The sequence below is a fragment of the Oncorhynchus kisutch genome, linkage group LG13 (assembly GCF_002021735.2).
Source record: "Oncorhynchus kisutch isolate 150728-3 linkage group LG13, Okis_V2, whole genome shotgun sequence".
Taxonomy (NCBI): domain Eukaryota; kingdom Metazoa; phylum Chordata; class Actinopteri; order Salmoniformes; family Salmonidae; genus Oncorhynchus; species Oncorhynchus kisutch.
Window position 1 is genome coordinate 7956145 of NC_034186.2, and position 26547 is coordinate 7982691.

A 26547-nucleotide genomic window follows, 5' to 3' on the forward strand; every position below is an offset into this window, starting at 1 on the left:
AGTATTGGTACCCTGTGTATATAGCCTCGTTATCATTACTCAGTATTGGTACCCTGTGTATATAGCCTCGTTATCATTACTCAGTACTGGTACCCTGCGTATATAGCCACGTTATGATTACTCAGTATTGGTACCCTGCGTATATAGCCGCATTATCATTACTCAGTACTGGTACCCTGTGTATATAGCCTCGTTATCATTACTCAGTATTGGTACCCTGTGTATATAGCCTCGTTATCATTACTCAGTATTGGTACCCTGTGTATATAGCCTCGTTATCATTACTCAGTACTGGTACCCTGTGTATATAGCCGCGTTATCATTACTCAGTATTGGTACCCTGTGTATATAGCCTCGTTATCGTTACTCAGTACTGGTACCCTGTGTATATAGCCTCGTTATCATTACTCAGTATTGGTACCCTGTGTATATAGCCTCGTTATCATTACTCAGTATTGGTACCCTGAGTATATAGCCGCGTTATCATTACTCAGTACTGGTACCCTGCGTATATAGCCGCATTATCATTACTCAGTACTGGTACCCTGCGTATATAGCCGCATTATCATTACTCAGTACTGGTACCCTGCGTATATAGCCACGTTATGATTACTCAGTACTGGTACCCTGTGTATATAGCCTCGTTATCATTACTCAGTACTGGTACCCTGCGTATATAGCCTCGTTATCATTACTCAGTACTGGTACCCTGTGTATATAGCCGCATTATCATTACTCATTGTGTACTTTCTCTCATTTCTTTCTCTCTGTAATGTTGGGAAGTGCCCTGTTAGCCTACAACTGTTATTTACCAAGAATGTGACAAATAAAATGTTATTTTGAGGTGGTGTTTTCATGACCTGAGGCTTATTCAAGAATATTATAATGTGTTAATGATCTGGGGCTTATTTAAGAGTATTATAATGTGGTATTCAATAGGATACATACACTGTTACAGAATGTAGAGATATAATTACAGTGCCTTTGGAAAGTATTCAGACCCCTTGTCTTTTTCCACATTTTGTTACATTACAGCCTTATTCTAAAATGGATTTTTTTAAATATATTATATATATATATATATATATATATATATATATCCTCAATTAGCTACACACAATACACCATAAATACAAATGTACAAATGTTTGCAAATGTATTCAAAATTTTAAAAAACATTTACATTCAGACTTTTCTATGAGACTCGAAATTGAGCTCAGGTGCATCCTGTTTCCATTGATCATCCTTGAGATGTTTCTACAACTTGATTAGAGTCCACCTGTGGTAAATTCAATTGATTGGACATGATTTGGAAAGGCCCACACACCTGTCTATATAAGGTCCCACAGCTGACAGTGCATGTCAGAGCAAAAACTAAGCCATGAGGTCAAAGGAATTGTCTGTAGAGCCCCGAGACAGGATTGTGTCAGGGCACAGACCTGGGGAAGGGTACCAAAAAATGTCTGCAGCATTGAAGGTCCCCAAGAACAGTGGCCTACATCATTCTTAAATGGAAGAAGTTTGGAACCACCAAACTGAGCAGTCGGGGGCGAAGGGCCTTGGAGGTCACCAAGAACCCGATGGTCTCTCTGACAGAGCTCCAGAGTTCCTCTGTGGAGATGGGAGAACCTTCCAGTACAGCCATATGAGGCACTTCACCAATCAGGCCTTTATGGTAGAGTGGCCAGACGGAAGACACTCCTCAGTAAAATGCACATGACAGCCCACTTGGAGTTTGCCAAAAGGCACCTAAAGACTATCAGACCATGAGAAACAAGATTCTCTAGTCTGATGAAACCAATATTGAACTCTTTGGCCTGAATGGCAAGCGTCACGTCTGGAGGAAACCTGGCACCATCCCTATGGTGAAGCCTGGTGGTGGCAGCATTATGCAGTGGGGATGTTTTTCAGCGGCAAGGACTGGGAGACTTGTCAGGATCAAGGCAAAGATGAACAGAACAAAGTACAGCGAGATCCTTGATGAAAACCTGCTCCACAGCGCTCAGGACCTCAGACTGGGGTGAAGGTTCACCTTTCAACAGGACAACGACCCTAAGCAAACAGCCAAGATGGCGCAAGAGTGGCTTCGGGACAAGTCTCTGAATGTCCTTGAGTGGCCCAGCCAGAGCCTGGACTTGAACCCGATCTAACATCTCTGGAGAGCCCGAAAAATAGCTGTGCAGCAACGCTTCCCATCCAACCTGACAGAGTTTGAGAGAATATGCAGAGAAGAATGGGAGAAACTCCCCAAATACAGGTGTGCCAAACTTGTAGCGTCATACCCAAGAAGACTCAAGGCTGTAATCGCTGTCAAAGGTACTTCAACAAAGTACTGAGTAAAGGGTCTGAATAATTATGCAAATGTGATTTTTCCTTTTTTTATGTTGAATAAATTAGGAGAAATTTCCAAACCTGTCTTTGCTTTGCCATTATGGGGTATTGTGTGTGTAGATTTTAGTGTGTGTACATTTTAGAATAAGGAAGAATAAGGATGTAACCTGACAAAATGGGGGGGAAAGTCAAGGGGTCTGAATACTTTCTGATGGCACTGTATATTGTGTAGAACAGACATTGTTCAGTCATAGTGAATATGCAATCATTTCAGCTCTGTTCATTGCATTTCTATATAAAGCATTCCAAAATGTTCCTTCTGAACACACCCCTGGCAAATATGTATATATCCACATATGAAAGGCTAGACTTTGTGTAAGGGGAAGGTTTGTCAAAGATAAAATTAAGATTAAACTGAAGCTTTAGTAGACAGAGGCCAGGTGGAAGCGGTTATTATTGTGTTCAGTTTTTTTTTTTTACAAGGCCTTTCCATTTACTGACCATCAAGCGGATAGTTTAGGTTATTGATGGAAACATTGCCGATGCATTGAGCTGCCAAAATACCAACATCCACATTGACATAGCAGCGTTGTAGGGCTTTTGCCTAACTTGCATTATTATTTTAGTAAATATTGTATATGATGTCGTGTAAACTAGTGTTATTGGTTATTACCATAAAATAAATTAAAAAGTCAGCTCACACCCTGTGTGATTAGAAGGATTAGAACTTTCAGCTATCTCCCTCTCCAAATTCACGCCAGAATGTTCCTTTGTCTCCAGAAACTTTCCCAGCCGAAACTCTAACACGTTCTAAAGTGAATACTGGAACAATTATTCTAGTATAGAACGTGGGTCAGAGGCAATCTAAAGAATAATAAATGTCATATGGGTTGTTATTTTGTGATGTCATTAAAAAGGTTATAAAGGAAATACTGTAACTTGAAAGTATATACACACTACATATACGAAGTCTCCATCCTTAACGTTCTGTATGAAATATAAAAAATTATTAAATTGTTTTTGGTAAGATAGGAATGTGATTTTAGGAGCTATAAGAGATCATTTGTCACCTATAAACTTTGCACAGTAAAAAGCCACACCCCGAGTTAGGTCAGAGAACGTGTCAGCCTGACGGAACCGCCCCTTTCGACCAGAGTGCATAAAGGATTGGTAAAGAAATTAAAATTGAGACCTGAGAGGTGGTCAAAGAGTTCGAACTCTGAAATCTCAACACGAGGTAGAGACGATAAACTCACCTGCCGGACAATCACTGGTACAGCTGATTACTTTTCTAGATACTTTACTTAGGACAGCTAAACTTAAGTGGGACCATTCTACTACTCCTCTCAAACCACCATAGTACCCCTACTCTGATCCCCCAATGGAAACCATCGAAGAGGCACATTCAGCGAATGGAAAGTAGAATAAACTCTGTGGTTCTGTTCAGGACTACACAACAGGTCAACGGATACCGGACGACGGCAGAGGAGGACAACAGTATAAGAGATGGGTGGGGGACGCCTTGTGGACAATTAGAGCATTACAAGCCGCAGAAAGGCCCAACCAAACCTCTTCCCAAAAAGGCTCGATTCCTATCATAGATACACGGCTAACCAAGGCATTTACACATAGATATATGTGGCGGTTCGTGTGCAAAGTATAGGATTACTGTGAGAGGAGTTTCTTAATGTACCAAAGTATTATGTCTCTGTCCCTCTTGCCCTCTCCATGTCTGTGGTAACAAGCCGCCATATTGTGTCAGTCCGCTAGGGACCTGTTTCTAATGTATAAAGTGTGTATGTTTATCTTGTGTTATCATTTAGTTATCAGCTAGTAAATAAATAATTAAACCAATTTGTGTAGTACTGAATCATAAGTAAAGCTGGGTTTTTTGCAGATGCAGGAGATTAAGACTGTTCAGAAGGATGATATGATACGAGGTTAGGATTCATACATTGATTGTTTTATGGATGTTTAATTCGGGAGATGGTAACTCTTTAAACAACCGCTCTCGTGGTGCCCCAAATCCTAATGAGTAGTATTGTTACATGACTAATTTAGTTGATAGTTAGTTGATTAAATAAATAACAGTCATCAGATTAATTAAATTCAAGACACAGCCTAGGACCTCCACATCGGGCTTCTTCACCTGCGGGATCGTCTGAGACCAGCCATCCGGACAGCTGATGAAACAATTCTGATTGGTTGGTTGGCCTATGCCCTCCCAGGCCCACCCATGGCTTCTCAACAGTTTATCTTTTAACATAAAACTCCTGAACAGGTAATCAAATGCCTACCCGGACTATTTGCATTGTGTGCCCCCAACCCCTCTTTTACGCTGCTGCTACTCTCTGTTAATCAAATTTGCATAGTCACTTTAACTATACATTCATGTACATACTACCTCAATTAGCCCGACTAACCGGTGCTCCCGCACATTGGCTACCCGGACTCTCTGCATTGTGTCCCGCCACCCACCAACCCCTCTTTTACGCTACTGCTACTCTGTTTATCATATACAGTGGGGCAAAAAAGTATTTAGTCAGCCACCAATTGTGCATGTTCTCCCACTTAAAAAGATGAGAGAGGCCTGTAATTTTCATCATAGGTACACTTCAACTATGACAGACAAAATGAGAAGAAAAAAAATCCTGAAAATCACATTGTAGGATTTTAATGAATTTATTTGCAAATTATGGTGGAAAATAAGTATACACCTACAGTGGGGCAAAAAAATATTTAGTCAGCCACCAATTTTTGCCGACATTTACTGACACCGGTCATATTCAATGGGTGTTACGCATTCTTAAATTCATCAGTTATTCTGCACTCTGGCACACTCAAACGAGAGTGCTCTGAAATCAGAATAGCCAGAGGGATTTATGAATGCACCCAATGTGAATGCGATTGGTTGACAGTCTGCTGGGTGAGGCGTTATCAGTTCCTTCATTCATTCATTGGATTCCTATCTCCTTTCTATAATATATCTGGCAACGGCACCATGCAATGCACCCTGGACTAAAGAGGCAGACAAACAGGAAAAATGTGCTAGACCTTAAATTACACATTTTTCAAGGTCGGAATAGCGCAAATATATGATCAATTCAAGAGAAGACATCCTCCCGGACTATTTGCATTGTGTGCCCCCAACCCCTCTTTTACGCTGCTGCTACTCTCTGTTAATCAAATTTGCATAGTCACTTTAACTATACATTCATGTACATACTACCTCAATTAGCCCGACTAACCGGTGCTCCCGCACATTGGCTACCCGGACTCTCTGCATTGTGTCCCGCCACCCACCAACCCCTCTTTTACGCTACTGCTACTCTGTTTATCATATACAGTGGGGCAAAAAAGTATTTAGTCAGCCACCAATTGTGCATGTTCTCCCACTTAAAAAGATGAGAGAGGCCTGTAATTTTCATCATAGGTACACTTCAACTATGACAGACAAAATGAGAAGAAAAAAAATCCTGAAAATCACATTGTAGGATTTTAATGAATTTATTTGCAAATTATGGTGGAAAATAAGTATACACCTACAGTGGGGCAAAAAAATATTTAGTCAGCCACCAATTTTTGCCGACATTTACTGACACCGGTCATATTCAATGGGTGTTACGCATTCTTAAATTCATCAGTTATTCTGCACTCTGGCACACTCAAACGAGAGTGCTCTGAAATCAGAATAGCCAGAGGGATTTATGAATGCACCCAATGTGAATGCGATTGGTTGACAGTCTGCTGGGTGAGGCGTTATCAGTTCCTTCATTCATTCATTGGATTCCTATCTCCTTTCTATAATATATCTGGCAACGGCACCATGCAATGCACCCTGGACTAAAGAGGCAGACAAACAGGAAAAATGTGCTAGACCTTAAATTACACATTTTTCAAGGTCGGAATAGCGCAAATATATGATCAATTCAAGAGAAGACATCCTTCCGAGTTATGACATCTGGCATGTATGATATACGTTTTTGGCGATCTAAAAGTAGTTTTCCTATAAACTTCCAGTGTAGTGAGTGCGAGTTTATCATGATGATCATAACGTCATACCGGACGGATTTCTGCCTGCTTGAACGCCAATAACTCAAAGATACTCATGAAAACATGAAATGACCAACGGAGTCGATAGACCATCACTCAGAGATGGACAAAAACAATATAACCTTCAAAATAGGTGAACCTTTCCGTTAATGTTTTGGGGCTGCAGGTAGCCTAGTGGTTAGAGCTTTTAACCAGTAACCGAAAGGTTACTAGATCGAATCCCCAAGCTGACAAGGTGAAAATCTGTCGTTTTGCCACTGTTCCTAGGCCGTCATTGTAAATAAGAATTTGTTCTTAACTGACTTGCCTAGTTAAATAAAGGTGAAATAAATAAATAAAAAAGCGCTAAATGTGCGCATTTCTCATACATAGAATAATCGGAAATGTGTAGTTCTGACTATGCTTTTCAAGAGGTGATGATATTACAACCAAATAGTTCATGTTTATTCAACAATACCTTGAAAACGGCAAGCAGGAGTCAATGGTTTTAGCAGAGCTGGAGGGTCTTCTTACCCGCCAGCAGGTAAATTGAACACTGCACTTTTTATTGATAACGACCAGCAATTTTGACTTTGTAGTCGTGGTAAACTAGTGAGAACCGTTTGCGTTGAAATGTGACGCAATCAGTAAGCGACGGCAAACTAATGAGATGGATTGTTTGATCACACAAGTGAGAGTTGTTTGTTATCGCTGAAACTTGTTTGACGATTGCAGAAATGTGGTAATATATGTGCTTTTTAGTTGTGCTTATGAGTTATCGATACTGTAAGAACGAGTTAAAGCGGTGTCTCTGTGCAGATCGCATTTTCAGCCATGGAAACAGGAAACCATTTGTGTTAGTAGCTAGCTATAGTCAGCTTGCTATGCTAGCTAGCTTGTTCGATACTCCAACGTTGTCATGACTCTTTTGTGTTTAGCTACACAACATTCACACGCTACAGCGTTACAACAGTAGAGGAATAGTTATCCAATCATCGATTGCAAGACGCAAAAGCAGCTCAAGTTATTGTAAACATGGCTGAGCACACTATTAGCGAGCTAACGACCTCACAGACAAGTTCAGTTGCCCAAAAAGTGATAAGTTGCTCAGAATGGTTTATTTGTTGCAGACATCACCATTATTAGATACTCCTTTACGTTATTTTAGTAAAGGATTAGCAATATGTGTAATAATGTCATGTATATTAATTAAACTGTTGGGACATCTGACAATATAGCAGGTCACACCAGTTCTTCTAATATGCCTAGCTATCTATCAACAATACTGTTTTCATCAAATAAACTTAGTACATTAATTTCACACATTTAAGCTATCCTAACAGCTCTCTTTCCTTCAATGTAGCTTCTTCCTTGGCTTGTAAGGGGTAACTCCTGAGAAGGACCTCCATTCGCCACCCTCTAAGACTTCAGTCTGAAACTGTCAACTACCTGGCCAGCCAGGGTGCAGGTTAGCTGGGCGATATGGGCAAAAATATTGCAAAAAATTGCCTGAATTGGTGCGATATCGATAAGTAGAACGATACATTTATAACATTAATGTGCACCACAGTTTTGTTTATTTTTATACCCTTTAAAGTACTATGTACTATGGTTGTAGCCATCAATTGTCCCATTAACAATCACCCATATTTGCACATTTATTTCACTTCAAACTTAACATTTCTCATGTGCTTAATGAATGATGTCAGCAAAATGCCTGCGGTAAGTGATCAGTATGGTCGGTGGCGATAATTTTCTGTTTATCATCCCAGCTCTAGTCCAGGGTCCTTATCCACCCACAACTCAGGTAGAAAGTCCATCTACTGGGGGGTCCCTGGTTCAGTGCCCCTGAGGGCTGGGACCAGCACTCTGGGCCAGAAGCAGCTGTGAAGGGATGGGGTAGTAGCTGAGGACAGAGCCATGGTTCATAACGTCTCAGTCCCCCAAACACCACCTCCGGCACTGGTGGGCACCAATGGCCGCTCCTCTGGGAGGAAGAGGACACCCAAGGCATGTGACTGCTGTGGGCCAAACTCTAAGCACCACAATGGGAAGGACCCACCTGGGAAGACTCCAGGTGGCAAGCCCAGACAACGCAGGGCCCATCTGGGGAAGGGAAGGGGCCAGGCCCTGGGGGAGACCCCCAAGAGGACGGGTGGTCACCACTCTTCTGAGAAGACCCAGATGACAGAGGAGCAGGTAACAGCCATCCGACAGCTGGCGAACGACTCAGTTGTGGAGGAGGTAACCAACTCCGTGGCTCCATTTGTAACCAGCTCTGTCGGTCAACCTGTAATGAATGTTGTGGCTCAACTTGTAAACAACTCTGTCAGTCAACCTCAACCTTTAACGGACTCTATGGGTCAACCCTTAATGAACTCTATCGGTCAGAAGTTAACGTACACTGTGGTTAAACTGGTGACCAAGTCTGTGGTTCAACCAGTAACAAACTCTGTGGTTCAACCTATAATGAAGGCTGTGGTTGAGCATGTTCCTGATTCAGAGATGGAGCAGGAGAATGGTTGTGGTTTAGACAAACAGCCGGTAACCGACTCTAACACGGAGGTCATGAAGCAGCCCCAGGCTGGTGACGCAGCTGTATCCCTTTCCAACGGTACATTGGCTGTGCCCAACGAGGAACCAACAGACTGTAGCGCCCCTATGGAGGTGGAACCATCAGCCACAGCCTGTGTTTCCCCAGGCATTATGTTATGCAGCACCCTCCACCCCTTCGCTCTGTGGGACCACAGAGATTACTGTGAGGTGGGAGTGTGGGCTCCAAGCCCTGAGCCAGAGGAGGACTGTGTCTCAAACCCAGCACAGCAACCCAACCCTGAAGACAACATCCATGAAGTAATCATAGACCTTATACATGGTACTAAACTTTTATTGTAACTATGATTTTTTTTAAATCGTATACATTTTATGTTCATATTACTTATTTATGGTGTTATTATTGAGTCCTGTCTCTCTCTCACTCAGAGTTCCTGGCGTTCTTCTATGTGAAGTACGGGAGCTTTATCCCCCTCAGTGAGACTGACGTCCTGGAGCATCTGAAGAACAAGTGTAACACTGACCTCCATGACAAGTAGGAATCGTTTGAGATACAAACCAGCTTCAATTTCATTGTTGATTTCCATTGTTATGCTGATAGCATCTCTGTTCATTTCTCTGTACTAGGAAGCTAAACATCCACTCAGAAATGATGAAGTATAAAGCGGGTCTCGCCTCCACCCCTATGAAGTGCTTCAAAGTGGACTACAACAAGCACACTCTGACCCTGGAGGACCTGTCCACACTGGATGACCAAAACTGGGTCAACGACCAGGTAGCTTTGGTCGATAGGAAACTGTGTGGTTGCTGCTTATTAACTTATTCGCCTACGTATTATCGAACCTGAAATTCAAACGTTGCCATGTTTCTGTCGTGTGTGTGTGTGTGTGTCTAGGTGATAAACATGTATGGAGAATTGATCATGGATGCTACACAGAACAAGGTGCGTTCATTTTGGATCCTGGATCAGAATGGTCAACAAAGGGTTAATTGTGAAAGGGAGTCGTTAGGATGGTGGTGGTCTTCTGCTTGGTTACCAAGATTACTGAATGTTTTCCTATTTTTCTCCCGCAGGTTCATTTCTTCAACAGCTTTTTCCACAGGCAGCTGGTGGCCAAAGGCTACGAAGGGGTTAAGAGATGGACCAAAAAGGTAAGCTAGTTATGGAAGATGCAGCCATATTTATCGCTAGTTTGTTAAGATATGACCTGCAGGACCAGAAATGTAAAGGCTCACTGTTTATCTGAGACTGTCAGTCTCACAGAACTAGCTAAATTAGAATATGTCCGCGATTGTGGTTAATCTGGTATCTCTCTCTCTGTCTCTCTCTCTGTGTCTCTGTGTCGCTCTCTCTCAGGTGGATCTGTTTTCTAAGAGGCTGTTGTTGATTCCTATCCACCTAGAGATTCACTGGTCCCTGATCACAGTGGACATAGCCAACCACCACATCCACTATTATGACTCCCAGGGCATCGTCTTCAAATACACCATGGAGGTACTCTCACTTTAGTCCTCTGCCTCTATCAAACTCAGTTGCTTCTGAATATTTATCCTCGATCTGAGGAACATTGGTTTGATTTGATGAGCATTTATCATTTTAACATTAGTCTACGTCATCGGTGACAAACTCATTCCACAGAGAGCCTAGTGTCTGCAGGTTTTCCTTTCGATGATTAAGACAGGCAACCAGGTGAGGGGAGTTTTATTTTTAATACTAATTAGTGACCTTATTTCATCAAGTAAAAGGGTGGAGTGAAAACCCGCAGACACTAGGCCCTCCTTGGAATGAGTTTGACACGTTGTCCACATTTTAGGAGACCTTGAAGGAGTCGATTTGTGAACTATTTAACTAAACCCTTCTGTGTTCATCTGGCCCACAGAACATCCTGACTTATATCCTGTCTGAGGCCGAGGAGAAGAAACAAACTGCATATCAGAAAGGCTGGAAGACTATTATAAGCAAGGTATTGTTTCAGATGGTACCGTGTGACTGTTCTCTCTCGTGCTTTCTGATTGACCGTGTGTTGACCACTGTCTCTGATTGGTTCCCACCCTCAGGGTATTCCTCAACAGAAGAACGACAGTGACTGTGGAGTCTTCATCTTGGAGGTGAGTGGGGAATTTCCCTCTCGTACTGTAAATTCCACACACACACACATTCCTGTGGTGAATCTTCCCTATTTAACTCTTCCCCCGCTTTGTTTCTCTCTCAGTACTGTAAGTGCCTGGCATTGAAAGAGCCGCTGCAGTTCACACAGGAGGACATGCCCAAAGTCCGCAAGAGGATTTACAAAGAGCTCTGTGACTGTAAACTGAATGACTGATCAACCGCAGTGTCCCAGCTCTAGAGAGAGTACACCTGCCTTTCCACTGGACTGTGGGCTTTAACGACTGTTTGACCCTTATTGTGGAAGGGCCGTTAATATTTTAAAACATGACGAGCCAAGAAGCTGAATGAAGCGCAGTGGAAACTGGACACGTTGTTTGATTAACGACACAGAGACGGTGAAAACAACCATCTGTCCTTCAGTAGAGGTCCAGCGTTGGACTTGTTTTTATATTCCTTGATAATTAGAGGCACTTTTGAATTTCTTTTGAGTTGACGTCCACAAAGTTTCCACTGCTGACTGGCTGACCTGACTGGCTGACTGACCTGGAGCCAACTCTGCTGGTAGGTTTGAGACCGGTAATGGACCTATCCGTGTTTATAACACGTTTCCTAGCTTCAGTTCTTAAACTGTAAACAGGAGATTATATGGGACAGTAGGTGAAACTTGAAGGTTCTTGTTTTATATCATGTAGTGTCTGCCTGACTAGTGAGGTAGAGAACAATAACTCATCGAAGGCTAACGTTTAACTGAATATACTGTTTTAATGTTACTTAATCTCGAACCGCTTCTTAGTTCTTGAGAAACTCCACGTTTTGGCATCACAAACAGCAGTTTGTTATCAGGGAGTTAGTTATGATGCTCCACTCAGAATGGCTTCATGAAAACGCACACCTCTTCCTGCTTCTGTTGAAAATATGCTGTTTAAACAATAAGTGTATTTTGACATTTTAGTGTACTGAGAAAGAATTTAATGCTACTGCTGTAGAACCGTTTCTAAGCCTTTTATTGTATGAGGGGCCCGGCCCACTATGGTCATCTTCCTCATTGGAGGATCACCCATCTGAGGGTGCTGGTCCACTATGGTCATCTTCCTCATGAGGATCACCCATCTGAGGGTGCTGGTCCACAGACAGTTTGTAATTGAGAAAATGCTGCTGTAGAAATTGCTGAATCCCATCTATACTATCTGTCATTAATGCACATTTGAGCCCAGTGTATACCTGGTGCTAACATATGCCTTTTGTGTTGTCCACATTTTTAAGACCGGTGTAGATGATTAAAATGTCTGGATATCAATCAAGTGTGAACAGATCTGGATGTTCAAAACCATTTAGCATCAGTAATTCTCCTTAAATAAATAACTTTCTATAATGGGTAGATGCGACAAATCTCACATAGCAATGCTATTGCACCATTGAATGTTCACAGATCACTCTAATCTGGTTGATCTTCTTTGAGAAACTTTCCGATTTTTATTTAATTTTCAGTTACTATGTTAGTGTTTGCAGGGTTATTTTTAAATTTTACCTAGGCAAGTCAGTTAAGAACAAATGCTTATTTTCAATGACGGCCTAGGAACAGTGGGTTAACTGGCTGTTCTGGGGCAGAACGACAGATTTGTACCTTGTCAGCTCAGGGATTTGAACTTGCAACCTTCCAGTTACTAGTCCAACGCTCTAACCACTAGGCTACCCTGCCACCCCAGTTATGCTGACAAACACCTAGAGGAGATTAAATTGGGATTCTCTAGATGGGTAAACTGTCCTCAAAGGTTCCCAATGTATGCTGTCTCATCCTAAAATGGAACAGTTTCCTTCCCAAATTAATCCCTGAATACAGTCAAACACTTTTTTAGTTTTAAGTAATGTTGAGATGACAGAGCACAGGGTTGTTAGGATGCCCAGCCACGATTCCATTATGCTTTTTAGAGAACAGTGTCAATTCTATTTGAATTCTCTTCTATTAGGAGACCGTGGTTTACTTTCTGAAATGGAAACGACAAAAGAGCAGATGTTTGTCAACTGGATGGATCCGTCTGTTCATGTTAACTACTTCAGCAAACAATCACCCATATGAGGATGTTTAATGGTGATATGAAGTTTGGAAAGTTACTTGGTGTAACTGACCAGCGTGTGGTGATTCCCTGATACAAGAGCTCAATTAAAATCGAAGTTTACATTTAAAAGGTAATTTCTGATCGAGCCGACGTGGTAACGTTGCCTTTAAAATGTCAGCAGCACTACAGATTGAATCCGACTATTGACATTACAGCTTTAAATGAAAAGGCAATGTTCCTACAGACACAGGGATCCCATTCAAGATAACGGCTCAGACGAAAATTGCCTTTAAAAGCCACAATGCCTATAACCTGCCATCCTATTGAATCCTGGTGTTGGGACACTGATGGTTTATAGCCTATACAGCAGGTTAGGAGAATTAGGTCAAGGTTAGTCAAAATTGCTGTAGTTGTCGCAACTCGAACAGGCAAGTTTTAGGTCCGTAGCTTTTCTCCATCGAGCCATAAACTGAAAGGCCATCAGTATCACCTCCATGGACCTTAAACAGCCAGCAAGTGAACCTGTGTTTACACACACACACTTCATCCATAAGAAACTACTCAATCCGATCAGAAGAGTTGCTCCACATTACCAAACTAGTGTTCCAGTTTGTATAGCAGATACATTAAGAAAATTTAAAAAAACGTTAAAAGATTTTATTTTTTTGAAAGTATACAGTTTGGGAGACAATTACATTTGTAAAGGTGTGTCACACTGGTCATAATGACTGTGGGAACTATGGTTAACTGAAAAATGCTTCACAGAAGACTTCTAAATAAACGAGTCATTAGAAAACCCTGGCAGACGTCTGCTTGGAACCCAAACTAAACTGTTCTGTCCCTCGGGAGGTTTCTGCAGCTGAGCTAATTTCCCACATCCACCTCGAGCAGGGTCATAATCTTGTCTATATTCATCTCTTACCTGGAAACAGGCAAAGAAACAGCAGTAACATGTTGACTCAGGCTCGTGACACTAGTTTCCCCATAGCCCTCCCCAAAGAAACAGCATAGGACATGTTTTATGGCCGTGAGACAACTTTCCCATAGCCCCCCCGGGCTGGGTCATAATCTTGTCTGTATTCGTCTCTGACCTGAGGAGAAAAAGAGACTGACTTGTTTGTTTTGCCAAGGACCCTGTTAAGTATTTGGGTCTATTAGGGGGTGACATAGTTCACATAAGACTATGAACTTTGTCTCCTCATGATAGATCCTATCAAGTTCCAGAACGGTAAGACAACATGGTCACAATTACATAACTTATTAACATCGAACATGATTGTCCTGTTTAATACAGTAATGTTATGTAACTTTCAAGTTCTCATCCAAACAATAACCAGTTTAACAGTACCACTTTAATGAAAACTACAATTTTGTGAAAACTATCAATTCCAATATAAACAACCAGAGACAACTAACTAATATACAACTGTCGTCTGAGGTAGTAAACATGCATTTCCCCGGTGTAAATTTACCTGACCACCGGACTTGCCACGACCGTACTGCCTGCCTTCTTTAAAACCAGCGTCCCAGTCAGTTCTGATGATGCGGTCATCCAGACGTGTCCCGTTGACAAACCTCATAGCATTTTCAGCATCTGTACGCGTGTAGTATCTGGTAGAGGGGTCAAGGTGCCAGTTTCCAGGAACACAAATTAAGCCTACTATTGGACATCCGAGGGTCACTCTCCACTGACTGTGCTTTAGTGTAGGACTACATCGGCTGATGGAAAAAGGGCTTTATAAATACATTTGATTGATAGGACTAGGCTTAATCAGAGTCCTTTTTAGTGTAGGACTAGTTTTAATCTGGGTCCGGGAGCCCTAAGTGTATGGGTATAGAATTTAAAAAATGTTGAACCAAAACACATCCACAAGTTTTTTTTAAAGGATACTCGACGAAGCAGAAGCCGCACGCTGTCTTCTTCACCTTATCCAGGCCGATGATTATTCTCTTCACGTCCCCGCTCTTGGAGAAGAGCTCGTACACTTGTTCCTCTGTGGTGTAAAAGGACAGGTTACCCACGTAGAGTGTGTTAGCCTGCTTCAGCAGTTTCTCTTGCTCATATCGATTTCCCTGGAGGATGGAGGGGGGGAGAACAGCTTTAGAAGAGTCTAGTAACTGCACAGCCAGGAGGACAATTACGCTAACATTAGCTGTTAGTATTATTCACCACTAATATGGGTAAACGTTTGCAGTATAATATACGTTTTAAATAAGACTCCATCTCATGTAACCATATGCTAATTTCAATGTCTCGTATTTAAATGTATTATGTCTAGACTGAGACCAGTCTGATTAGAGAGGTCAGTTTGATTTGCTCTTTAAACTGTAGCTAATTACAGGTTGGTCTCTTTGAAAACACTTTTCGACCCATTCCTAGGAGGAAATCATCCTTAAATACCATTTTAATGGTTTGAAAGCCACAGGTAAGTGATAAACAACGTTTGTCTGAAAGAAAAGACAGCACGTTGCAAGCTACCGGTAGCTTGCTAGCGCAACAGATAGCTACAGTTAGCTAGCAAAACTATTCTACTGGTTGGTTCCCGATTGATTTAAACCATTCCTTACCTTAAAATGTTGGTCTCTGTATTGGCTTACATCAACGTAGGAGTCGCTGAATAGCGCATTCAATTTAATAGACATTGTGTCGCTTCAAAGATGAGCGGAGAAATGTGTTCCTTACATCAACGTCTCGTCAACAACACAAAAAGTACTTCCGGGTCACGGAACTGAGAAATTTTCTAAATAAAAGTCCCACGTAATAGTAAAAAAAAAGGTGTAATTAACCTTTATTTATTCATATAAGAAAAAATATTCTCTAAACATGAACAATGTTTCATATTTGTTCATATTTAAATAACATTTGCATTAAATTTGTTTGTTTTTTAAACAAGTTCCAAGGTAAAATAAATGTCCCCAATGCAGTACATTAAATACACATTGTCTTACAGAGAGAACTTTTCTAGGTGCTAAAGTAAAAGTGGGGTTGTAATTACTCACTAGGTTCTGTAGAATCTATATATGGTGTTATTTCATGGGGGACTGAGGTCTGTATACCCAGAAACACTTTCTACTCAACCCATTACATTGGCCACAATGCAATACACTCTATTTGAAACCCCAAATACATTTTATGCTATATATAAAAAGTATAGTACCTGTGTTGTGAAACATGGGTCTGAAATTTCATCAAATGTGTCAGTTAATTCATGGTCCAACACAGTGGTTCCCAACCAGGGGTACTAGGACCCCTCGAGTTACTTGGCCTATCCACAGGCTGTACTTGAGAAGACCAATGAGACCATAGGCCTATTGGTAAAATGCACATGAGAGGGTACTTCAGGGGTACTCCACAGCACAGTGACCGAAAAATGTTGGGAACCACTGGTCTAACACACACTATGATACATTCATCAATTTCAATCACCAGTTTCATTAAATGTGTTCATTAAATTAATGGTCTGACACTATGATACAATTCAGTCATTTTAATCACTTATAGAATAAATCCATGAAATGAGTTATAGGCACCGAAATGGAAAATCTATATTAATATCAGTTTCATTTTTTTTCAATTCAATATTGATATCAAATCGGATTGTAGAACATACAATGCAACTGTATGAATGTTCATGTTAATGTGAAGTCCAGGAAACTGTTGGTAAATTGCCCATTGGGCCAGGTGTATTCTGGTGGCATAAACCTACCTAATCAGTTTTAATCAATGTGAAGTCCATCCACAGTTGACCCATCAGCAGGCAATTAAGTATGTGACCCTGTTTTAGTTTTGGTGTTGTTTGTTAAAGGGGCAGTGCAGTTAATGTGATTTTCCTGGTTTTTTGTAATGATATTTCCATTCTATTGCTAGTTTTCCATCCAATTGGCAACAGATTTTCATGTGAATATTCAAAAATATGCATAAATAAAATGTTAAAATGTTCTTGTTGTGGATAGAAGTCTGTGCGTAATGATCATACGACACATAAAAATTACTTTTGTGGTAAAATTCCCATGTACCAAATAAAAATTAAAAGTTAAATGAGTTTCCATCGCATTTTCAAATCTACTGATGATTTTGTCACAACAACAAAAAAGTGGCGTTTTATAGCGAATGTGCCCACTCTGGTATTGGCTGGTGTGTTCTAACCAACAACTCGCAGATATAGTACGGGTATAGCCTACATGATGACATTATTATGGACAAAAGAGTGAGAATGTTTAATTTGTCAAATGGCAGCCAAGCATCGATGATCGTGTCACCAGAATAAGACCCTGGATATTTATTGGAATGAAAAGCATCAAGCTCATCACCTTGCACTTTCAATACCCTGTGAAGTTCATCACAGTTTATTTAATCTGTAGCCTAATAAACTACATGCTTTATGGAGTCGTAGTCGGGAGGACCACACAGCCTGTCATTGAGTGACTCCGGGTTTCAATATGATGGTTATTATATCAATATTTGCACATAAAAGCGTGTCCACTGCCATTTTGCGCATAATACATCGATAGTCGTAATTGATTTGTAATTGTTTCTATAAATTTGTTCTTGTATTTACTTATTAGCACAATAAAAATGGACATGGATTAAAATGTCATATATTTTGAATTAGTTATCCACATTGCAATGTTTTTAAAATGGCAGCTCTTATTTTGAAGGATTCTTTATTACCATACAAATTGACGCCATCTTTTATGCTGCTGGCAGAACAGTGTGTCTCTGATGTAACCTCGCGTCTCAAAGTAGCGGTCATCTGAATGAACAAGGAAGTATGTGAGAAACTCTTCGATATTAATCTTAACTTTACCAGTGGCTCCTTACAGCATGTTATAATAAAAAGAGTATTGATGTTTTCTCATGAACTAACGTATTTTTCGGGAAAGGCAGCTAACTACCACGAGTAGCTAGCTAGCTAGCTGGTTAGCTAACTCTGGGCAGTGAAATAACATCAGCTGTCTTGTCGTTTGTTTTACAGGTAACAAGACCATTTATTTACTGTGCGAGATGGCCATCATTCGTATGTTGTTCTCTTTCCTGAACAATCCACGAGTCATTGAAAAACTAGCGGAGTCTCGTCCTATCCGACGTGCGGCACAGATCACAGCTTTTGCGATCATCAAAGCACAAATCGCTGGGAAGGTTGCGACGGCGAAGGTCCTGAAGTCAGACACGCTACGCCAGGTTCGGCAAGAGGCAAACGGACGGATTCCCCGAGAAGCTGGTGACATCGGGACCCGGTTCAGAAGAGTGAGGGAGACTTTTGTCAAGGAGGTGAAAGATGGCTTCAGAGACGCTCAGGGACAAATAAAGAAATGAAGAAATTAAGCAGTAGTCTTATGTCTGTATGACAGACAAACAATCATGTGAACTGTTGACAACATGACCCGTCTCACAACTGTCTAGGCCGACTACTATTACATCACTGAGCCAATATTTTAATATATTGACGGGAACACTAAGCTACTGGTAAACCAGCTACTATGTCTCAAAACATACTCAAGATTAATGTTCCATCAGGGAGATATCATCATGTAATGAGTGTGGAGTGTTTTTCTGACTGGTTTAAAAACAAAGTTGCGCCCCTGTAATGAATGTTGGGGTTTGTGGTGGATGAGTCTACTGTAACAGGTCTGGGTTTGTGGTGAGTTAGCCTACTGTAACACGTCTACATACTGGAGACAGAGATTTGTTGCAATCTACCCAGTAGTCTTTATTCAGGAGTTTGTGTTTGTAGATATGGAATTGTCTACCTGATCTGACTTGCAGAATACCATCATATAGTATGTTTGCTGTAATGCAGCCCCACGTCAGTTCCCATGACATATTATGACTTGATGTGTTTGGATTGTCCTCACCTATTGGCCAAATCTTAGTGTGCTTTTAAATTGTCATGTATTTTACCAATAAAAGATTATTCTGATAAAAAAAAAATGACTAGACAACACGAGGTTTAGGCCTCTTTTCAATCAATCCGTATTGTGGAAAATTCTGCACTAAAGTCCAATTGAAATTCAAAGGCAATGTTGGCTTTCACGGTAAGCGCTGCACGTCGGGCTCAATCGGAATTTACATTTACATTGCGAAATCTGTAACTCTTCAGTGATATGGATTGAATAGAGCACTTCGTCACCAGCGTGTGTTTTACACCTGAGGAGGAAGCTGACAAGTTCGGGTAGCAGACAGTTAGGGCTAGCTAGTACAAAAGTAATTGCCTTTTTGTGAGTCTGCTATGGCTAAGTGTAGCATTGTGTTGATTACTGTGTGTCGACGAACCTCAACTCACCTTGCATGTTTAAAGTTCACTGTTTCACTTTGTCATAGGTTGGCCCATAAAGAGGCTATAATAACCGTCCTTGGTTCTGAACCTTGAGTCCCTGAACCTCACAAACTCATTCAAACTGCCGTTGCAGCAAAGAACGCGCAGTCCATGATTGTGTGCGAGTATACTTCATTGTAACTTTAAACAATCAACGTGGAGATTGTCACGTCCACCAAGAATGTATTGCCCAGTCCTTGACTCTGTAGATGGGCTGACTGACACAATGTACAGGCTCTCATTCACAACCTACTACGACAGTAAAATGCGATGGACCACCAGCTTCCATATGCAGATTTTTAATAAGAACAGCAGAGAATTCGTAAAGAAGCAGTTTTGTAGCAATACTTATGCAGACGCACTGGCCTGGCAACTAAATATTAGTTAGTTACATGTTCATTGAAGAAATTGCTATAACTTTGAAGGCAAGCGTTTGTTTCTGACAGAAATGAGTCAGTACTCTGTACATATACACTGATATGGTAGCTGAGCATCATATAAACTTATCTCTCATTGAAATACACATACAAATCAAGCTGATATTACTGGACAGGAACAAAAAATTGCATGAGAGCAGCAAAAATAAATCGAACACTGCGCCGTCACAATGCAACACTGCGTCACAATGCAGGAATCAGGTTTGGGTTGAGTTCCATTCCTTATAATCACTATTGTTATAGATGATGGGATTTTAGCTCATGTGTACAACATTGAAATGTAATATAAGAATTTAAACCTGACTCTGTCATTTTCAAAATTCCACATGACTTTAAAATCAAAGTACACCTAAGTTTCAAAAGCAAAAAAAACAAGGATGGCTTGTTCAATGTTCTCTCCAAAACAAGTGCATATCAGGTGCAAGCAGGTTCCAATCTATAATATTTATCAGTAGGCTATAATTCACATTCTTATCGTAGAATTTGATTACCAGCCAAGCAAATGGAAACTTCTAGGCCTCTATTCACGCTGTAACGCTGAACTTCCCGCGATACGGATTGAATCGAGACCCTAAATACAGATAGTGAGCAAGTTGTCTTGGCTTAAATGTTTGTCTTTCCAGGATTTGGGGAGACCATATGAATAAAACACCCCCTATTTGACTCTTTTCAAAACATTTCACAACACACATCCTGTAGTTCAAGCAGTGCATATTCACTGATATGGCATTAGCTTATACAGTAAAGGCAGAATGTGCAAAACGCGCCATATTCCCAGATATGGCTTGTGCCCATAAGTAGTACTCACAATAGTCAGTGTAAGCAATATACACACCTTGTGGAGAGACGAACACTGCATAGTAAAGTATGTAACAGGTAAAAACATATACACTGATATGGCAGTTACCGTCAGTAAGCATAATAGCAATCCTTCGTCATCTCTGGTTGGGAAGGACTTCATCCTCTGTAGCTCGACCAAAGAAAACAGGATATTTTTCCCATTGAGAGACAAGCTCAATAAGCACCTTGAATCACTGACTCAATAAGCACTTTGACTCACTGACTCAAGAAGCACCTTGACTCACTGACTCAATAAGCACCTTGACTCACTGACTCAAGAAGCACCTTGACTCACTGACTCAATAAGCACCTTGACTCACTGACTCAATAAGCACCTTGACTCACTGACTCAATAAGCACCTTGACTCACTGACTCAACAACAGTGACCATAATTTAGACCCAAGTCAAATAGTATTTTCAACATGTTATCCTTCCTCACAAATCCTAGCATCAACATATACAGTAGAATAAAGTACAATCATAAGCTATGAATCTAAAGTACAATCACAAGCTATGAATCTAAAGTACAATCACAAGCTATGAATCATCATCTTCTAAAGATTCCAACATGACAGGAAATGCTGCTGTGGTTCGCTGGGTGGTAATGTGCTGGGTAGTAATGTGCTGGGTAGTAATGTGCTGGGTGGTAATGTACTGGGTAGTAATGTGCTGGGTAGTAATGTGCTGGGTAGTAATGTGCTGGGCGGTAATGCGCTGGGCGGTAATGTACTAGGTAGTAATGTGCCGGGTGGTAATGTGCTGGGTAGTAATGTACTGGGTGGTAATGTGCTGGGTAGTAATGTACTGGGTGGTGATGTGCTGGGTAGCAATGTACTGGGTGGTAATGTGCTGGGTAGTAATGTGCTGGGTAGTACTGTACTGGGTAGTAATGTACTGGGTAGTAATGTACTGGGTGGTAATGTGTAGTGTTATTGCTGGCGCTTTGGCAGAAGAGGAGAGATTCCCTACAGAGGGAGTAGGCTACTGGGGTTGGTAAAGGAATTGGGCTGGACAAAAACAGAGGTTTTGTGTTGCTTCTGGGAATTTGTCGAGGGATTTGGACAGGGGTTCAGGCTGGGAATGTGACTAGGGATTTTGACAGGGTTCAGGCTGGGAATGTGACTAGGGTTTTGGACAGGGGTTCAGGCTGGGATAGGGGTTAGGGTTGAAACTTGGACAGGGGGCTGAGTTGGGGCTGGAACTTGGACAGGGGGACTGGGTTGGGGCTGGAACATGGACAGGGGCTGGTTTGGGGCTAGAACTTGGACTGGGGGGCTGGGTTGGGGCTGGAACTTGGACAGGGGGGCTGAGTTGGGGCTGGAACTTGGACAGGGGGGCTGGGTTGGAACTTGGACAGGGGGGCTGAGTTGGAACTTGGACAGGGGGGCTGGGTTGGAACTTGGACAGGGGGGCTGGGTTGGGGCTGGAACTTGGACAGGGGGACTGGGTTGGAACTTGGACAGGGGGGCTGGGTTGGGGCTGGAACTTGGACAGGGGGACTGGGTTAGGGCTGGAACTTGGACAGGGGGGCTAGAACTTGGACAGGGGCTGGTTTGGGGCTAGAACTTGGACAGGGGGGCTGGGTTGGGGCTGGAACATGGACAGGGGGGCTGGGTTAGGGTTGGAACTTGGACAGGGGGGCTGGGTTAGGGTTGGATCTTGGACAGGGGGGCTGGGTTGGAACTTGGACAGGGGGGCTGGGTTAGGGTTGTAACTTGGACAGGGGGGCTGGGTTGGGGCTGGAACTTGGACAGGGGGGCTGAGTTGGGGCTGGAGCATGGACAGGGGGGCTGGGTTGGGGCTGGAACTTGGACAGGGGGGCTGGGTTGGGGCTGGAACTTGGACAGGGGGGCTGGAACTTGGACAGGGGGACTGGGTTGGGGCTGGAACTTGGACAGGGGGACTGGTTTGGGGCTAGAACTTGGACAGGGGGACTGGTTTGGGTTAGGACATGGCTTCTTACACCCAGAGGAAGATGGAGCTCATCAGAGCCACCAGGAGCAGGGAAGACAGTGCTGTAAGCCAAACAAACATACTTCAGTAACACCAGCACATAGGAAAGCTACTGTTCCTAAAGCATTACCGTCAGTAAAATGAGATAGATCAAAGAGAGTGTGTGTGAGTTTGTGTACAGTACCTTTAGCAGAGGAGTTGCACTCCATGTTGGTAAGTGAGTCCATGTAGCCCTGTCCCAGCCACTTGTCATAGGTCTTCCTCTCAGCCACTCCGATCATGCTGACAGTGGAGTCTTTGAAGATGAGGTCAGAGCCCTGGTACTTAGACGAGTCAAACATCTTGAACTCTGAACCCGTGTCACTACTATAGTACTCCTGGAGGGAGATGAAGTGGACATAAGTGTATCAACATGTAGTTCACCGTTTTCAGGTGTGTGTAGAAGGGATATTTATTTATGTGATGTTATGTTATGCCACATGCATACAATCAATCAACAAATCGACCAAACACTCACTCACTCACTCAACTAATAAATCAACCAATCCCTCAAACAGTCAACAAATCGACCAATCACTCACTCACTCACTCACTCACTCACTCACTCAACTAATAAATCAACCAATCCCTCAAACAGTCAACAAATCAATCCAATCACTTAATAAAATAACCAATAAATCAACCAATCATTCAATAAATCAACTAATCACTCAATCAACCAAATCAACCAATCAAAGAACCAAAGGCCCAGTCAGTCGTACCTGTGCTTTGTCCAGCAGGCCATAGAGGGCGTAGATGTTGGTGTCGGGCCGTACCATAACGGCGTGGGAGGGGACGCGGGCCAGGTTACAGTGGGCGTACTGGGTGACCTCTGCCCTGGAGCCGTGGGGACACAGCAGCTGGAAGTCCTTAGACTGCAGGTCAATGGCCCACGACTCACCTGAATTACCTAGAGGACAGAGAGATAAACACACAGAGATTAGAAAACGTACCGCAGATATACAGAGATAACTCTCCTAATTCACAAATACTGATATGAAGTTATGGAGTCAAAGAGCAACGTGTCAGCAAGTTGTTAATGACTGGGAAACATTTCCACATCCTCTGAACATGTTTATGATTCTGGTAGTGGGGTTATGGGTTTACGGTTTCGGTAGTGGGGTTATGGGTTTATGGTTCCGGTAGTGGGTTATGGGTTTATGGTTTCGGTAGTGGGGTTATGGGTTTATGGTTTCGGTAGTGGGGTTATGGGTTTATGGTTTCGGTTATGGGTTCATGGGTTTATGGTTTCGGTAGTGGGGTTATGGGTTTATGGTTTCGGTAGTGGGGTTATGGGTTTATGGTTTCGGTAGTGGGGTTATGGGTTTATGGTTTCGGTTATGGGTTTATGGTTTCGGTAGTGGGGTTATGGGTTTATGGTTTCGGTAGTGGGGTTATGGGTTTATGGTTTCGGTAGTGGGGTTATGGGTTTATGGTTTCGGTAGTGGGGTTATGGGTTTATTGTTTCGGTAGTGGGGTTATGGGTTTATGGTTTCGGTAGTGGGGTTATGGGTTTATGGTTTCGGTAGTGGGGTTATGGGTTTATGGTTTCGGTAGTGGGGTTATGGGTTTATGGTTTCGGTAGTGGGGTTATGGGTTTATGGTTTCGGTAGTGGGGTTATGGGTTTATGGTTTCGGTAGTGGGGTTATGGGTTTATGGTTTCGGTAGTGGGGTTATGGGTTTATGGTTTCGGTAGTGGGGTTATGGGTTTATGGTTTCGGTAGTGGGGTTATGGGTTTATGGTAGTGGGGTTATGGTGCAATGATAACAATGGTTGGTTTCCTGACCGGAGATGGTATGTAACACACACGCAACACACACACACACACACACACACACACACTTACCATCAGTGTTTTGGAAGACAGTGGTGTGCTTGATGAAGGCCACCTCTCCAGTTCCCGTGGCCAAACACCTGATACAAATAGAGTTAAATAGTAAATGGGGTCTTTATGTTGACACTAACTCTGCCACGGTTCGTGGGACAAAGACTATGGAGAAAATGAATGTCGTTTTTTGTTGTTGTAGTGTTTTTGGAGAAAGGTAGAAAATAAGCTCTGTGGTAAAACACGGGTCGAGGAGATCTGACACGGTTTGTTCTATGAGATTATCTTCATCAGCTAACGTCATTTTTGTTGTTGTTGAATTTATGTCATTTACAAAAAATCCATAAAGTGTAATCAACCATAAAGGTCATGTTAACTGACTGCTATTATCTTATGGAACAGAATGTAGAAGAACTCCTAAGTCTGTTTTTACCTCAGACCTCATTTTCTGCATTTATTCCAAAACCCTATTCTTTCCCCATAGGAATGTCTGAACGAACTTCAACGCCAGGGTTGTGGGTTCGATTCCCACATGGCTGTGGGTTCGATTCCCACAGGGCTGTGGGTTCGATTCCCACGGGGGGGGGGGGGGGGGATCAAAATGTATGCATTCTCTACTGTAAGTCTCTCAGGATAAGAATGTCTGCTAAATGACTCAAATGTCAAATGTATATGTCGATGATGCTATCTCTCTCTAGGATGTTCCCTACGGTCTACAATTACAACAAACCAAGGCCGATATACATAGTTTGACTATAACATTGTAAATGGTGTTATAACTACAATGGAATTGTCTTGGCACTTCATAAACTATGTCTAAGGGCTGTATTCAAGTCGCAGAAGTTCAGCTTTACAGTGTGATTGGAACTGAAAGGTAGTGTTCCAGCGCTGGCGGAGACAACATGCACGGTGAACGCTTCATACATCCACTAAATTACAAATCACCTTTACATTTCTATTACGGAAACTGTCACGTTTCAGTTTCACAAGACTGAATAGATTCAGCTTCACAGACTGAATAGATTCAGCTTCACAGACTGAATAGATTCAGCTTCACAGACTGAATAGATTCAGCTTCACAGACTGAATAGATTCAGCTTCACAGACTGAATAGATTCAGCTTCACAGACTGAATAGATTCAGCTTCACAGGCTGAATAGAGTCAGTTTCACAGACTGAATAGATTCAGTTTCACAGACTGAATATATTCAGTTTCACAAGGCTGAATAGATTCAGCTTCACAGACTGAATGGAGTCAGTTTCACAGACTGAATAGATTCAGCTTCACAGACTGAATAGAGTCAGTTTCACAGGCTGAATAGATTCAGCTTCACAGACTGAATAGAGTCAGTTTCACAGGCTGAATAAATTCAGCTTCACAGACTGAATAGAGTCAGTTTCACAGGCTGAATAGATTCAGCTTCACAGACTGAATAGAGTCTGTTTCACAAGACTGAATAGATTCAGCTTCACAGACTGAATAGAGTCAGTTTCACAGGCTGAATAGATTCAGCTTCACAGACTGAATAGAGTCTGTTTCACAAGACTGAATAGATTCAGCTTCACAGACTGAATAGAGTCAGTTTCACAGGCTGAATAGATTCAGCTTCACAGACTGAATAGAGTCAGTTTCACAGGCTGAATAGATTCAGCTTCACAGACTGAACAGAGCCATCTTCACAGACTGAATAGATTCAGCTTCACAGACTGAGCAGATTCAGCTTCACAGACTGAGCAGATTCAGCTTCACAGACTGAGCAGATTCAGCTTCACAGACTGAACAGATTCAGCTTCACAGACTGAACAGATTCAGCTTCACAGACTGAACAGAGACCTCAATCTTTCTTTAAATGGATCAGGAAGTTGTGAGAGGTACTGTACCTGAACGCTCCATCGTATCCGTCATACAGGTCCTTGCCTTTCTCACACTTGTTCTGCCCTTTGTTGTCCCCCACACACAGGTCACACAGGTTGCCAGGGAAACCAGGCTGATTGGCACCAGGGACACAGCTGTTCTTAAAGAAACCTCCAGCGGCTGAGGAGGACAGAA

The 26547-nt window shown here is 42.2% G+C and overlaps 3 protein-coding genes and 1 long non-coding RNA gene across 7 annotated transcripts in view; 2 read left to right on the forward strand and 2 right to left on the reverse strand.

Annotated features, from left to right (window-relative positions):
* Positions 1 to 6961: 6961 nt before the first annotated feature.
* On the forward strand, positions 6962 to 12404 carry senp5 (SUMO specific peptidase 5). 4 transcript variants are annotated; one of them, XM_020499582.2, is made up of 11 exons: positions 6962 to 7054; positions 7727 to 7831; positions 8136 to 9238; positions 9346 to 9451; positions 9544 to 9691; positions 9812 to 9859; positions 9991 to 10068; positions 10274 to 10411; positions 10797 to 10880; positions 10975 to 11025; positions 11130 to 12404. In XM_020499582.2, exons 3-11 carry the CDS (start codon positions 8284 to 8286, stop codon positions 11238 to 11240), a joined length of 1719 nt encoding a protein of 572 aa, XP_020355171.1. In that variant the 5' UTR covers positions 6962 to 7054; positions 7727 to 7831; positions 8136 to 8283; the 3' UTR covers positions 11241 to 12404. The 4 variants fall into 4 exon arrangements, with proteins under 4 accessions (XP_020355171.1, XP_020355170.1, XP_031641365.1 ...); XM_020499581.2 differs by having other exon boundaries at positions 7002 to 7105; XM_020499583.2 differs by having other exon boundaries at positions 7011 to 7102.
* A 1320-nt stretch (positions 12405 to 13724) lies between these two features.
* On the reverse strand, positions 13725 to 15809 carry ncbp2 (nuclear cap binding protein subunit 2). The gene is made up of 4 exons (XM_020499579.2): positions 15652 to 15809; positions 14975 to 15156; positions 14556 to 14694; positions 13725 to 14174 (listed from the first exon to the last, which is right to left on the reverse strand). The coding sequence occupies exons 1-4, from the start codon at positions 15724 to 15726 to the stop codon at positions 14103 to 14105; spliced, it is 468 nt and encodes a 155-aa protein (XP_020355168.1). The 5' UTR covers positions 15727 to 15809; the 3' UTR covers positions 13725 to 14102.
* A 1938-nt stretch (positions 15810 to 17747) lies between these two features.
* Positions 17748 to 19026, forward strand: LOC116353030 (uncharacterized). Its single transcript, XR_004202317.1, has 2 exons — positions 17748 to 17853; positions 18060 to 19026. It is a non-coding gene; the product is annotated as an uncharacterized LOC116353030 (long non-coding RNA).
* Positions 19027 to 22478: 3452 nt separating this feature from the next.
* meltf (melanotransferrin) overlaps positions 22479 to 26547 on the reverse strand; it is a 21594-nt gene continuing 17525 nt past the window's right edge. Inside the window, exons 8-12 of the mRNA XM_031838026.1 lie at positions 26379 to 26532; positions 24519 to 24586; positions 23393 to 23580; positions 22816 to 23008; positions 22479 to 22693 (exon numbers count right to left, since the gene is read on the reverse strand). Of these exons, the coding sequence (XP_031693886.1) occupies positions 22638 to 22693; positions 22816 to 23008; positions 23393 to 23580; positions 24519 to 24586; positions 26379 to 26532 (659 nt within the window). The 3' untranslated portion in view covers positions 22479 to 22637. The remainder of the gene's footprint in view (positions 22694 to 22815; positions 23009 to 23392; positions 23581 to 24518; positions 24587 to 26378; positions 26533 to 26547) is intronic.